The sequence below is a fragment of the Pan troglodytes genome, chromosome 19 (assembly GCF_028858775.2).
Source record: "Pan troglodytes isolate AG18354 chromosome 19, NHGRI_mPanTro3-v2.0_pri, whole genome shotgun sequence".
Lineage (NCBI taxonomy): Eukaryota > Metazoa > Chordata > Mammalia > Primates > Hominidae > Pan > Pan troglodytes.
The window spans coordinates 17,677,259-17,691,128 of record NC_072417.2 but is presented as its reverse complement, the minus strand read 5'-3'; the positions used below and the strand labels follow the sequence as shown (position 1 = coordinate 17,691,128).

At 49.7% G+C, this 13,870-nt stretch overlaps 1 protein-coding gene across 3 annotated transcripts; it reads left to right on the top strand.

Annotated features, from left to right (window-relative positions):
- The first annotated feature begins 1,605 nt into the window (after positions 1 to 1,605).
- ASGR1 (asialoglycoprotein receptor 1) lies at positions 1,606 to 7,606 on the top strand. Of its 3 annotated transcripts, none has more exons than XM_016931394.4 (9): positions 1,606 to 1,783; positions 2,370 to 2,464; positions 3,628 to 3,744; positions 3,883 to 3,978; positions 4,058 to 4,129; positions 6,577 to 6,663; positions 6,748 to 6,899; positions 6,970 to 7,076; positions 7,203 to 7,606. In XM_016931394.4, exons 2-9 carry the CDS (start codon positions 2,395 to 2,397, stop codon positions 7,375 to 7,377), a joined length of 876 nt encoding a protein of 291 aa, XP_016786883.1. In that variant the 5' UTR covers positions 1,606 to 1,783; positions 2,370 to 2,394; the 3' UTR covers positions 7,378 to 7,606. The 3 variants fall into 3 exon arrangements, with proteins under 3 accessions (XP_016786883.1, XP_016786885.1, XP_016786884.1); XM_016931395.4 differs by having other exon boundaries at positions 1,697 to 1,783; positions 2,325 to 2,464; XM_016931396.4 differs by lacking the exon at positions 3,628 to 3,744.
- Positions 7,607 to 13,870: the final 6,264 nt, after the last annotated feature.

The window sequence follows — 13,870 nt, the reverse complement described above, 5'->3', positions numbered from 1 at the left end:
AACTCTCAAAATTCAAGCCTTGTTTTCTCATTGAAATAACTGTAAAATAGGATTTGGATGACTTCACATTTGGGCCTAAAGTGAGACTTATTATCTTTTTTTTTTTTGAGATGAAGTCTTGCTCTTGTCCCCCAGGCTGGAGTGCAATGGCGCGATCTCAGCTCACTGCAACCTCCGCCTCCTGGGTTCAAGTGATTCTCCTGCCTCAGCCTCCCGAGTAGCTGGGATTACAAGCGCCTGCCACCACGCCTGGCTAATTTTTATATTTTTAGTAGAGACGAGGTTTCACCATGTTGGTCAGGCTGGTCTCGAACTCCTGACCTCAGATGATCTGCCCACCTCGGCCTCCCACAGTGCTGAGATTACAGGCATGAGCCACTGTACCCAGCTGAGACTTATTATTATTATTATTATTTTTTTTTGAGATGGAGTCTTGCTCTGTCACCAGGCTGGAGTGCAGTGGCATAATCTTGGCTCACTGCAACCTCCACCTCCTGGGTTTAAGCGATTCTCCTGTCTCAGCCTCCTGAGTAGCTGGGATTACAGGCTGCACCACCATGCCCTGCTAATTTTTTTATTTTTAGTAGAGACGGGGCTTCATCATGTTGGTCAGGCTGGTCTTGAACTCCTGACCTCAGGTGATCCGCCCGCCTCGGCCTCCCACAGTGCTGGGATTACAGGCGTAAGCCACTGCACCCAGCCGAGACTTATCTTTAATATTGCCTGATTTCCAAGTGAGCATAATTCAAATTCACATGGCTCTCTCTGAAGCCCCGTGGGGCTGTGAGGGACCATGGTTTAGCATCTCTGGGACACTGGAGCCCAGCTGTGTCAACCGGATGGGATCCTGGCTCTGTGTGATGGGTGTGGTTCTGGGGCCCGAACGCAGTGCCTGGAGTCAGGCTGCCCAGGTTCTAGTCTACCCTTTGCTGCTTCCTTGCAGCATGACCCTGGGCAAGCTCTTACCTTGTAGGGCCTTAGCTTTCTCATCTGTGAAATGGGATGTGCTCTGGGGATAATGAGAGAAGTTCATGAACGCAGTGACCTGAGGCACACAGTAGTAGTGAGTGGAGGTTTGCTGGCACCAGTCCCAGCGGAGGCTCTCCTGCCTTTCCTGGAACCAAGCTGGCCCTCATGCTGCTTGGAGGACTTTACTCCCCAGGAGAGGGAAGCAAGTCAGGCCAGAGCTGGGAAGCCTGGGGCTCAGCCCCACAGGAAACTGGGGCCTGCGGCTCAGGTGCCAGGGTCACAGGTCTGGATTGGGCAAGAGCAGAGGACCGGTCCCTCTGATCCTGTTCAGGGATATTTGGAGACACCAATAGTTCTGGGGAATTTAGAGGCAGGAAGCGAAACGGGGAGGGAGGGGGGATATGGCAAATCCCACCCCAGCCCCTCCTGGCCTGGCACCCCTCCCAAACGGTGCACGGAAGAGTGAGGTGACTGGCATGTGTGGGGGCAACACAATTCTCCTCCCTGGGGAGCAGAGCAGAGGCAACCCATCCCCCACTCCCACCCCCACACTCCCCTAAGTTCCAATCCATTTCCACCTCTGTTTACTGTCCAAAGTCCCGGGCACTGGAGATGCCACGTTTGGCGTGCTTGGACACATAGACACGCACAGAGACACCGGGGCCCAGGGCCCTCCTATGGACCCTGCCCGCTCCCCTCCCATTGTCCACGGCTGTCCACCCACCCCCATTCTCCAAGCTTCAGCCCCCCTCCTTAGTTCGGCATCTGCACAGCACTGAAGAACCTGGGAGTCAGACCCTGAGACCCTGAGCAAGTAAAATGGGAAGAGAGGTGGTGGGAGGCTGGCTGGGGGTGCAGGGGTGTGGAGGGAACCCAGGATGTGTTGGGGGGTGCTGGGTGGGAAACATCAAGGATGGATTCTGGATGTCAGGCCTGGAAGGGGATGGAGGAAAGAAGAAAGATCCCGGTGGGGCGCGGTGGCCCACGCCTGTAATCCCAGCACGTTGGGAGGCTGGGGTGGGTGGATTGCCTGAGCTCAGGAGTTTGAGACAAGCCTGGGCAACACGGTGAAACCCCGTCTCTACTAAAATACAAAAAAGTAGCCAGGCGTGGTGGCGTGCACCTGTTGTCCCAGCTACTTCAGAGGCTGAGGCAGGAGAACCTCTTGAACCCGGGAGGCAGAGGTTGCAGTAAGCTGAGATCATGCCACTGCACTCCAGCCTGGGGACAGAGCGAGACTCCCTCTCAAAAAAAAAAAAAAAAAAAAAAGAAAAGGAAAGAAAGAAGAAAGGTCTCCATGATGGAGCTGTCAATCAGATGGGAGTAAAGAGATGGGCCCCTCATTCCCACTCTAGTCCTGGTGAGCCCCCACCTCAGCCCCAGCCTCAGTCTTGACTCAGTCCCAGGTCCAGCGCCAGCCCTATCATGACCAAGGAGTATCAAGACCTTCAGCATCTGGACAATGAGGAGAGTGACCACCATCAGCTCAGAAAAGGTGAGGGCCACCTTGCCCTGCCTCTGCAAGGCGAGAATTTGGCGGTTCTCCACCCTCCAGCCACAGCTCCTACTCTTGCCCATGAGCCTGGCTCTCTCTCTGGGTCTGTCTCCCTCCCCCAACACTGGGAAAGGTGTCGGAGCTGCTTCTCTCAGGAGAGGGGCAGAGTGTGGGGTTGGAGTCCCTTTATTGGTGACAGGTGCCCAAAGCTTTCCTGTGCCTCCTGGCCCTCGGAGGTGGACCCGGGGGTGTGGGAACAGCTGGAAGCTGGAGAGATGTCACTGTCGGCTTCCTATGACGAAGTCAGGCCCCCTCTTCCTTTCCCCTTCCAACACCACCCAGGGACCCCGGTCGTGCGTGCGTGTGCGTGTGTGTGTCAGTGATCAGTTTGGTGAAGGGGGGAAAGGTTTCTATGAAGGGTCTGAGGATTCTGTGAGGGGGGGGGATGAGGGATCTCTGACCTGAGGGAGAACGAGACTCTCTTGCTTCAAAAACAAATTCCCCTTGACCCATTTCTTTGTCCTCCGAGCAGGGAATTGTTTAGGCTGAGCAAGGATGAAGTTCGTGGGGGATGGGGCGCAGCGCGCTTTGACGGAAGGGAGGGTCCGCAGCGGAGGAGACCCGGCAGGGAGGCCCCCCCAACCCTCCAGCTCTCAGGGGACAGGGCTAACGTGTCTCTTCCCCCTGCTGGGTGGAAGACTTGAGGGCCTGAATGGTAGCTATTGCACCTTCTCTCCCTGCACGCAGCCAAAGACGAGTGGAATTCATGGACAGAGAAACCTTCCTTCTTTCCCCACTTTCAAGGGAAGCAGCGACTCCGAGGCGCGGGGCCACTCAATTGCGTTTCAAGGCGCGGGAGGAGGGGGTGGGCTGAGGTTCCTGGATTGGCTGCAGTGACGCAGTCATGCCATTAGGTGTCAGCAAAAGCTCAGGGCCTCGGTGGGATGGGGCGGCTCAGCGCTTAGCCCCCTTCCCCAGCCCTCTTTTCTCCCCGATTTCCAGTTGCCTCTGGCCCTGCAGGGTCGCCCACCGCCCACATTTCTTCATGTACATGGTTCCTCCTAGACTACTAGGGCCGCCTTAGCTTGCTACCATTCTAGGACCCTGGAGCTGTGCCAGGGTCCCCTCTGTCCCCGCGCTCCTGACACCCCCTCCTCTTGCAGGGCCACCTCCTCCCCAGCCCCTCCTGCAGCGTCTCTGCTCCGGACCTCGCCTCCTCCTGCTCTCCCTGGGCCTCAGCCTCCTGCTGCTTGTGGTTGTCTGTGTGATCGGATCCCAAAGTGGGTGCCCCAGGGGTGGGCAGGGAAGGGGGCAACATTGGGGGGTGTTGACGGGGGACCGTGGCAAGGGAGTGGTGGGTGCAGTGGTGGCGGACACAGCGATCCCGTTTTCTTCTCTCTGCACGCTCTCCTGGCCAGACTCCCAGCTGCAGGAGGAGCTGCGGGGCCTGAGAGAGACGTTCAGCAACTTCACAGCGAGCACGGAGGCCCAGGTCAAGGGCTTGAGCACCCAGGGTGAGGGCGCTGGGGCGGGGCTGGGGCTGGGGCTGGGGCTGGGGGGCTGTCGGGAACGCTGAGCGAGCCTCTCCCGCAGGAGGCAATGTGGGAAGAAAGATGAAGTCGCTAGAGTCCCAGCTGGAGAAACAGCAGAAGGACCTGAGTGAAGGTCAGAGAGGGAGTGTGTGTGTGTGTGAAAGAGAGTGAGAGTGTGTGTGGATGTGTGTGAGAAAGAGTGTGAGTGTGTGTGGATGTGTGTGAGAATGAGAGGGAGTGTGTGTGAGTCTGTGTGTGAGAATGAGGGGGAGTGTGTTTTGGGTGTGTGTATGAGAGCCTGTGTGTGGATGTGAGAATGAGAGGGAGTGTGTGTCTGTGAGTGTGAGAATGAGATGGAGTGTGTGTGTGAGAATGAGATGTGTGTGTGAGTGAGTGTGAGAATGAGATGTGTGTGTGTGGGAATGAGAGGGAGTGTGTGTCTGAGTGTGAGAATGAGATGGAGTATGAGACTGTGTGTGTGGGAATGAGAGGGAGTGTGTGTGTGAGTGTGAGAATGAGATGGAGTGTGTGTGAGACTGTGTGTGGGAATGAGAGGGAGTGTGTGTCTGTGTGAGAATGAGATGGAGTGTGTGTGAGACTGGGAATGAGGGAGTGTGTGTGAGTGTGTGAGAATGAGAGGGAGTGTGTCTGTGAGTGTGATAATGAGGTGCGTGTGTCTGAGTGTAAGAATGAGATGGGGTGTGTGTCTGTGTGTGAGAGTGAGAATGAGATGGGGTGTGTGTGTCTGTGAGTGTGTGAGAGTTTGTGAGTGTGAGAATGAGATGGGGTGTGTGTGTGTGTGAGAATGAGATGGGGTGTGTGAGTGTGTGTGAGAATGAGATGGGGTGTGTGTCTGTGAGTGTGTGAGAATGAGATGGGTGTGTGTGTGAGAGTCTGTGAGTGTGAGAATGAGGGAGTGTGTAAGAATGAGTGTGGATGGGTGTGAGTGTGAGTCTGTGTGTGTGAGAATGAGGGAGTGTGGGTGTGTGTGCGAGTGTGAGTCTGTGTTTATGTGTGTGAGAATGTGTCAGTGTATGTGTGTGAGAACGTGTGTGTTAGTGTGTGTTGCATGTGTGGGGGAATGAGGGATTGTGTCTGTGAGTGTGAGAATGAGATGGAGTGTGTGTGAGACTGTGTGTGAGAATGAAAGGGAGTGTGTGTGTAAGTGTGAGAATGAGATGGGTGTGTGTGTCCATGAGTGTGTGTGAGAGTCTGTGAGAATGAGAGGGAGTGTGTGTGTGTGCCTGTGTGAAAATGAGAAGGAGTGTGGATGGGTGTTTGTGTGAGAGTCTGTGTGTTTATGTGTGTGAGAATGAGGGAGTGTGGGTGTGTGCGAATGTGAGTCTGTGTTTATGTGTGTGAGAATGTGTGTCAGTGTATGTGAGAACGTGTGTGTTAGTGTGTTGCATGTGTGTGAGAATGTAAGTATATGTGTAAGTGCATGTGTGAGTATGTGTGTGTTGTGTGAATGTGCATTGTGTGTGCATGTGTGAAAGAGTATATGTGTGTTGTGGGTGTGGGTGAGGGTGTGTGTGGTGTGTGTGGTGGGTGAGGGTGTTGTATGTGTGGGTGTGCGTTGTGTGAATGTGTGTATGTGGGTGAGGGTGTGTGTGTGCCTGTGTGAGGGTGTGTTGTGGTTTTTGTGTGGGTGAGGGTGTGTTGTGTGTGTGTTGTGTGTGTGTGGGTGAAGGTGTGTTGTGTGTGTCGTGGGTGAAGGTGTGTTGTGTGTGTCGTGACTGTAGATTAGGGTGTGTTCCGTGTGTGTGCGTGAGGGTGTATGTTGTGGGTGTTTTGTGTGTGAGTGGGTGTGTAAGGGTGTGTTGTGTGTATGTGGGTTAAGGTGTGTTGTGTGTGTGAGGGTGTATTGTGTGTGTTTTGTGTGTGTTGTGTGTATGTGGGTTAGGGTGTGTTGTGTGTTTGTGTGTTTTGTGTGTTGTCTGTGTATGTGGGTTACGGTGTGTTGTGCGTGTGAGGGTGTGTTGTGTATGGTGTGTTGTGTGTGTTGTGTGAGTATGTGAGTTAGGGTGTGTTGTGTCTATGTATGTGTGTGTAAGGGTGTGTTGTGTGTCTGTGGGTGTGTTTTGTGTATGTGGGTTAGGGTGTGTTGTGTGTTCTGTATTGTGTGTTTTATGTGTTGTCTGTATGTGGGTTATGTGTGTTGTGTGTGTTGTGGATGTATGTGGGTTAGGGTGTGTTGTGTGTCTCTGTGTGTTGTGTGTTGTAGGTGTTTTGTGTGTTGTCTGCGTTTGTGTCTGTGGGTTAGGGTGTGTTGTATGTGTTGTGTTTTGTGTGTTGTCCGTGTGTGTGTATGTGGGTTAGGTTGTGTGTGTGTGTGTGTTGTATATTGTCTGTGTGTTAGGATGTGTTGTGTGTCTGTGTGAGTGTGTGTGTAAGGGTGTGTTGTGTGTGTAGGAGTGTGTGTGTGTGTATGGGGGTCTCTCAGGCCAACTCCGCTGCTGTTTGTGGCAATGCGATGGGTGTTCGGGTCCCAGCAGGAGGATGTAGGGCTGACCTCGTTTCCCGTTTCCCTCCCCGTGGTTTCCGCATCTCCTCCCGCTCCCCTCCGCCCGGTCTCCCCAGATCACTCCAGCCTGCTGCTCCACGTGAAGCAGTTCGTGTCTGACCTGCGGAGCCTGAGCTGTCAGATGGCGGCGCTCCAGGGCAATGGTAAGGAGGCCAGCCCGGCCCGCTCTCTGCCTCCCCGCTTCTCTGGGCAGCGCTTAGCCCCTGCGCCCCGTTTCTCCCGCTCAGGCTCAGAAAGGGCCTGCTGCCCGGTCAACTGGGTGGAGCACGAGCGCAGCTGCTACTGGTTCTCTCGCTCCGGGAAGGCCTGGGCTGACGCCGACAACTACTGCCGGCTGGAGGACGCGCACCTGGTGGTGGTCACGTCCTGGGAGGAGCAGGTGAGGACCCGGAGGGTCTGGGAGGCTGGCTGGCCCCGGAGAGATCACCACCCGCCTTCTCTCTCCTCAGAAATTTGTCCAGCACCACATAGGCCCTGTGAACACCTGGATGGGCCTCCACGACCAAAACGGGCCCTGGAAGTGGGTGGACGGGACGGACTACGAGACGGGCTTCAAGTGAGTGCGCGCCCTCCCTCGGCCTGGGTCCGGCCGCCTTCGCGCCTGGGGCCCTGGGCTGAGGGGTCTGGAGCGACCCGCCTGCGGATCCGACCTCCTGGGGCCCACAGCTGGCTCTGTCCCCAGGAACTGGAGGCCGGAGCAGCCGGACGACTGGTACGGCCACGGGCTCGGAGGAGGCGAGGACTGTGCCCACTTCACCGACGACGGCCGCTGGAACGACGACGTCTGCCAGAGGCCCTACCGCTGGGTCTGCGAGACAGAGCTGGACAAGGCCAGCCAGGAGCCACCTCTCCTTTAATTTATTTCTTCAATGCCTCGACCTGCCGCAGGGGTCCGGGATTGGGAATCCGCCCATCTGGGGGCCTCTTCTGCTTTCTCGGGAATTTTCATCTAGGATTTTAAGGGAAGGGGAAGGATAGGGTGATGTTCCGAAGGTGAGGAGCTTGAAACCCGTGGCGCTTTCTGCAGTTTGCAGGTTATCATTGTGAACTTTTTTTTTTTTAAGAGTAAAAAGAAATATACCTAAACCTTCTGTTAGTTGTCTGGTTATTGGGGAATCGGAAGCAGGAGTGGGCTGGTTGGCATTACGAAGCCTTAGCGGGTGCTGTGGCATCAGGAGAACTGTGTGGGCTTTGGGCCAGAATGGCCAGACTTTGTTATTTACAGATACGTGAGTTTGGGCAAGTTATTGTTCTCTGTGTCCCAGCTGTAAACAAGCCATCTTACTGGAGGCCATCCTACTTGGAGCAATACCCCCAGGAGGAGAACTACCCGAATTTTTTTTTTTTTTTGTAAGATGGAGTCTTGCTCTGTTGCCCAGGCTGGAATGCAATGGCATGATCTCAGCTCACTGCAACCTCTGCCCCCCGGGTTCAAGTGATTCTCCTGCCTCAGCCTCCCGAGTACCTGAGATCACAGGAGTGCACCACCACGCCCGGCTAATTTTTGTATTTTTCGTAGAGACTGGGTTTCACCATGTTGGCCAGGCTGGCCTCGAATTCCTGACCTCAAGTGATCTGCCCCCCTCGGCTTCCCAAAGTGCTGGGATTACAGGCGTGAGCCACTGCCCCCGGCAGAACCACCCGAATTTGTTGAGTGCTTCAGCAACTTCGAATGAAACTCACTGGTGTCTTTTGCATTCATTACACCAAACAGAAGCAGCGTTCATAGACAGGTAGCAGATACAACGAACACACAACCAAGAATCACCAAACATACTAGGAAAACCAGTACTGCGGAACAGAAGCAACAAAGCGTATAGAATCAACAACCAAGGATGGGAGTTAGGACAAACCGATTCAGACACGGAACTGTGAACAAAAATTGCCAAAGTATTCACCCATAAACAAGACCTCAAGTGATTCCTAAAAGGAGCAATGCTCTGACCACAGTAAAATAAAGTTAGAAATGAACGTGAAAGTACAGCCAAGAAGAGATCTATCAACATATAATTTTCTCACCATCTTTTTTTGTATTACTTCCTAAGTCATTCTGAGTTTAAGAGAAAATCAAAATGAAAAAATCAAGTGATTTAGAAATGCGCTACAAGAGTACTGCATTTGCTGAAACCGTGGGATGCTCAAAGTAGTTCTCGGGAGAAAATGTAAGTAGAGATAAGCACTTCTATTATTTATTTATTTTTATTTATTTATTTATTTTTGAGATGGAGTTTTGCTCTTTTTGCCCAGGCTGAAGTGCAATGGCATGACCTCGTCTCACTGCAATGTCCACCTTCCGAGTTCAAGGGATTCTCCTGCCTCAGCCTCCCGAGTAGCTGGAATTACAGGCACCCGCCACCACGCCTGACTAATTTTTTATATTTTTAGTAGAGACGGGGCTTCACCATTTTGGTCAGGCTGGTCTCGAAGATAAACACTTTTACTAAAAAACAAGAAAGGCTGACTTGAAATATGCTGTTTCAACTCAAGAAACTTGAAACAGAATAATAAGATAAATCCCCTAAAGTAGAAGAAAAGAACTTATAAAACTATAAGCAGAAATAATGAACTAGAAAATAAAAATATAGATATGATCAAAAAAAGTAAAATCTGATGCTTAAAAAAGGCAAATAAGGCCAGGCGTGGTGGCTCACACTTGTAATCTCAGCACTTTGGGAGGCTGAGATGGGCAGATTTCCTGAGGTCAGGAGTTCATGACCAGTCTGACCAACATGGTGAAACTCCATCTCTACTAAAAATACAAAAAAATTAGCCGGGTGTGGTGGTGGGCGCCTATAATCCCAACCATTCAGGAGGCTGAGGCAGGAGAATTGCTTGAACTAGGGAGGTGGAGGTTGCAGTGGGCCGAGATTTCGCCACCGCACTCCAGCCTGGGTGACAGGGTGACAGAGCAAGACTCTGTCTCAAAAAAAAAAAAAAAAAAAAAAAAAAAAAGGCAAATAAAATAAAAATGAAGGAGAAAAAGAGGAGACACAGACATAACTTTAGAAAGGAGAAAGATTACGTAAGTAGAGACATAGGGGATATAATTACATAACACTTCCCGATTTAAAACAGTAAAGCAAATACAGTGTTTTTCCTGCCATTATTGTAATTTTTAGGCAAATCTCTTAGAAGCCGGGTTATAACTTTCAAACTTATAAGCAGGAAAAACGAAGAAAAAAATTAAAGGAAGAGAATAAAGGAGAAAAAAACCCAGAAGAGGTAGATAAGAAAAAACACAAAAGGTTGGTTATGAATCCACATATGTTGCGGATTTTATTAGATGCAAAATACCAAGTTATCTTGTTAAAAGACAAAAAAACTTTCCAGACAGAATAAAAAATAAAATCCAACTATATGCCCAAAAGCCACATCTGAAACAGGCTGGAAGCAAAACGATGAAAGACACATTGGTCAAGTTCCAACCAAATGACTATCGTATGAAGTACACTTTGTTTTATTTTATTTTTATTATTTTCATTTTTTATATATATTTTTTGAGATGGAGTCTCACTCTGTCACCCAGGCTGCAGTGCAGTGGCACCATCTCGGCTCACTGCAACCTCTGCCTCCCGGGTTCAAGCAATTCTCTGCCTCAGCCTGCCGAGTAGCTGGGATTACAGATGCCCGCCACCATGCCTGGCTAATTTTTGTATTTTTAGTAGAGACGGGGTTTCACCATCTTGGGCAGTCTGGTCTTGAACTCCTGATCTCATGATCCACCCGCCTTGGCCTCCCTAAGTGCTGGGATTACAGGCGTGAGCCACCACACCCAGCCATGAAGTATACTTTATAACAAAAAGTATTATTAGAGATAAAGAGGATCACTTCCTAATGATAAAAGGTTCAATTCAACAGGAAGATACACCAGTACTAAATATGCATGCACTGAATAACATAGCCACAAAATACGTGAAACAAAAATTTTAGAGGTATAAGAAAACAGACAAGTTTACATTCATAATAGATTATAAAATATCTCACTAATTGATAGATCAAGCAGACAAAACAATAAGGATACAGATGTTTTGAATCCCAGATCGAACTATTATGATCTAATGGACACATTTAGTACACTGTACTCATCAAATACAAAATACCCCCCCCCCTTTTTTTTGAGATAAGGGTCTTGCTATGTTGCCCAGGCAGGTCTCAAACTCCTGGACTCAAGCAATTCTCCTGCTTTAGCCTCCCGAGCAGCTGGAATTACAGCCATAAACCCCCATACCCAGTGGAATACCTGTTCTTTTCAAGTATACTGAGACATTCTCAAAAAATTGAGCAAATTCTGGGCCATTAATCAAGCTTTAACAATTTCCAAATGGAGGCTTTTCATTATAATGACCAGGAATGTAAAAATCTTTTTTTTTTTTAATTGAGACAGAGTCTTGTTCTGCTGCCCAGGCTGGAGTGCAGTGGTGTGATCTCAGCTCACTGCAACTTCTGTCTCCCAGGTTCAAGCAATTCTTGTGCCTCAGCTTTCTGAGTAGCTGGGATTACAGGTGCACACCATCATGCCTGGCTAATTATTATTATTATTATTATTGTTATTATTTTTTGAGACAGAGTCTCACACTGTCACCTGGGCTGATGTGCAGTGGTGCAATCTCGGCTCGCTGCACCTCTGCCTCCCAAGTTCAAGTGATTCTCCTGCCTCAGCCTCCCAAGTAGCTAGGATTACAGGTGCCCACCACCAAGCCTGGTTAATTTTCTGTATTTTTAGTAGAGACAGGGTTTCACTATGTTGGCCAGGCTGGTCTATTGCGGGATCTGGCCAGCAGCCCGCAGTTGCAACGCATTGCAATGCAGCCCGCAATGGCTCTTTCTTTGTTCCCAGGCGGATCGGCAGGTTGAGAAATAAAAGACACACACAAGATAGTGAAAGCTGGGTCCAGGGGCGTCACCGCCTTCTGGTCCTGTGATGCCGCCAATGCACTGGATATACCAGCATTTATTATGAAGTTTAGTGAGGGTGGGGGTAGGTTAGTGAGGGATTTAGGGTCGTTTGATTATGAGGTGAGATGGTCACATGGGGATGAAGTAATTCTTTAACATAACATCAGTATGCAGAAGTACAGTATACAGAGATAAGAATATACAATATAGTGTGTACGTCAGCAATTTCTAACAGAGCCTTAAAACAGAAACACAGTCTATCCCTAACCTATGATTAGCAAGATATTAATCAGCAGTAACAGTTGCAGCAAAAGCTGGTTACAAACAATCCATAGAAACAGGATGTGAAGCTAGACAACCGGTTAGACCAAAAATTCTCAGAAGGGAGTATGCCTTAACCCTAAAGAGGCCTAGAAGAGCCGTGGCAAGATAAGGGCATTTATAACCCTACCTTATCCATATGAACAGGTGCCCCTCATGCGTCCGTTTATGGGCTCTCCACAAGGGTCGCATTCCACTCCCAGAGCTATGAACATCTGCTTTTCTGGGATAGGAATCTGGGAGATATGAAACCTCCCTGACTGCATGTCCGTTTATAGGCTTTCTGCAGGGGGAAGCACATCATGCGCTGTTGGCTCATTCTGGCAGCCCAACCTGGCATTGTCTTTACACAATTCTGCATGCAATTTTGTATTTACAATAATTAGGAGCATTTCATCTTTATTCCATAGCAATAGTTTCAGGGGGTCTCCCTACACTGGTCTTGAACTCCTGACCTTATGATCCACCCGCCTCGGCCTCCCAAAGTGCTGGGAATGCAGGCATGAGCCACCATGCTCAGCCAATTTTTGTGTTTTTAGTAGAGATGGGGTTTTGCCATGTTGGCCAAGCTGGTCTCGAACTCCTGGCCTCAAGTGATCCGCCTGCTTGGATCTGCCCTCAAGTGTTGGGATTACAGGCACGAGACACCATGCCCGGCCTAAAATTCTTTTATCAGATATTAGCCTATCAAATCAAATGCAGCATTAAAAAAGATAACATGGCCAGGTGTGGTGGCTCATGCCTGTAATCCCAGCACTTTGAGAGGCCGAGGTGGGAAGATAATGAGGTCAGGAGATTGAGACCATCCTGGCTAACATGGTGAAACCCCGTCTCTACTAAAAATACAAAAAATTAGCGGGGTGTGGTGGCGGGTGCCTGTAGTCCCAGCTACTCAGGAGGCTGAGGCAGGAGAATGGCGTGAACCCGGGAGGCAGAGCTTGCAGTGAGCTGAGATCGCGCCACTGCACTCCAGCCTGGGCAATAGAGCCAGACTCATCTGAAAAACAAAAAACAAGAACAAAAACAAAAAATAAAAAATAAAAAAGGTAACATGTTCAAGTAGTATAGATGCCAAGAATTCGAAGATGATTTAACATAAGAAAAATCTGTTAATATAATAAATTTAGAGAGTACAGAAAAATAGATTAAATGTGTACAAAAGAAAACAATTACACAATGCAGAAAAAACACTCAGCAAAAGTTCAGCTCTGATTTATGATGAAATCTTTCTGGACTCTAGCTGTTTCTACGTTGTTGCTCCATCGTTTCAATCTGTGGCTTCTATCACATGTTCCAAGATGTCTGCCCCTCCTGTCATGACACATTCCGGACAAGAGAAAGGGGAAAAGGGAAGGAGAATGGCGCATTCTCTCTCTGTCTATGCAGACACTTCCATCACTTCACTTTATATCTCTTTGATCAGAATTAGTCCCAGGGCCACAGATAGCTGCAAATGGGGCTGAGAAATGAACTTTATTCCATGAGGCCACATTCTAGCTAAAAACACAGGATTCTATTTTGTAGAGAAGGAGTCAGTAAACTTTGGCCCTCACCTGCTTCTGTAAATAAAGCTTTCTTTTTCTATTTTTTTTTTTTTTTGAGACGGAGTCTCTCTCCGTTGCCCAGGTTGAAGTGCAATGGCACAATCTCGGCTCACTGTAACCTCTACCTCTCAGGTTCAAGCAGTTCTCGTGCCTCAGCCTCCCAAGTAGCTGGGATTACAGACGTGCGCCACTATGCCCGGCTAATGTTTTGTATTTTTTCTTTTTTTTGGAACAGACGGGGTTTCACCATGTTCACCAGACTGTTCTCAAACTCCTGGCCTCAGGTGATCTGCCCATCTCAGCCTCCCAAAGTGTTGGGATTACAGGTGTGAGCCACCACACCTGGCCAGTTTTTTTTTTTTTTTTTTTTTTTTTTTTTGCAACAAGGTCTGGCTCTGTCGCCCAGGCTGGAGTGCAGTGGCGTGATCTTGACTCACTGCAGCCTCTGGATCTTGACTCACTGCAGCCTCTGCCTTCCAGGCTCAAGTGATCCTCTTGCCTCAGCCTCCCAAGTAGCTGGGATTACAGGCGCAAGCCACCATACCCTGCTAATTTTTGTATTTTTTTGTAGAGACGGGGTTTCACCATG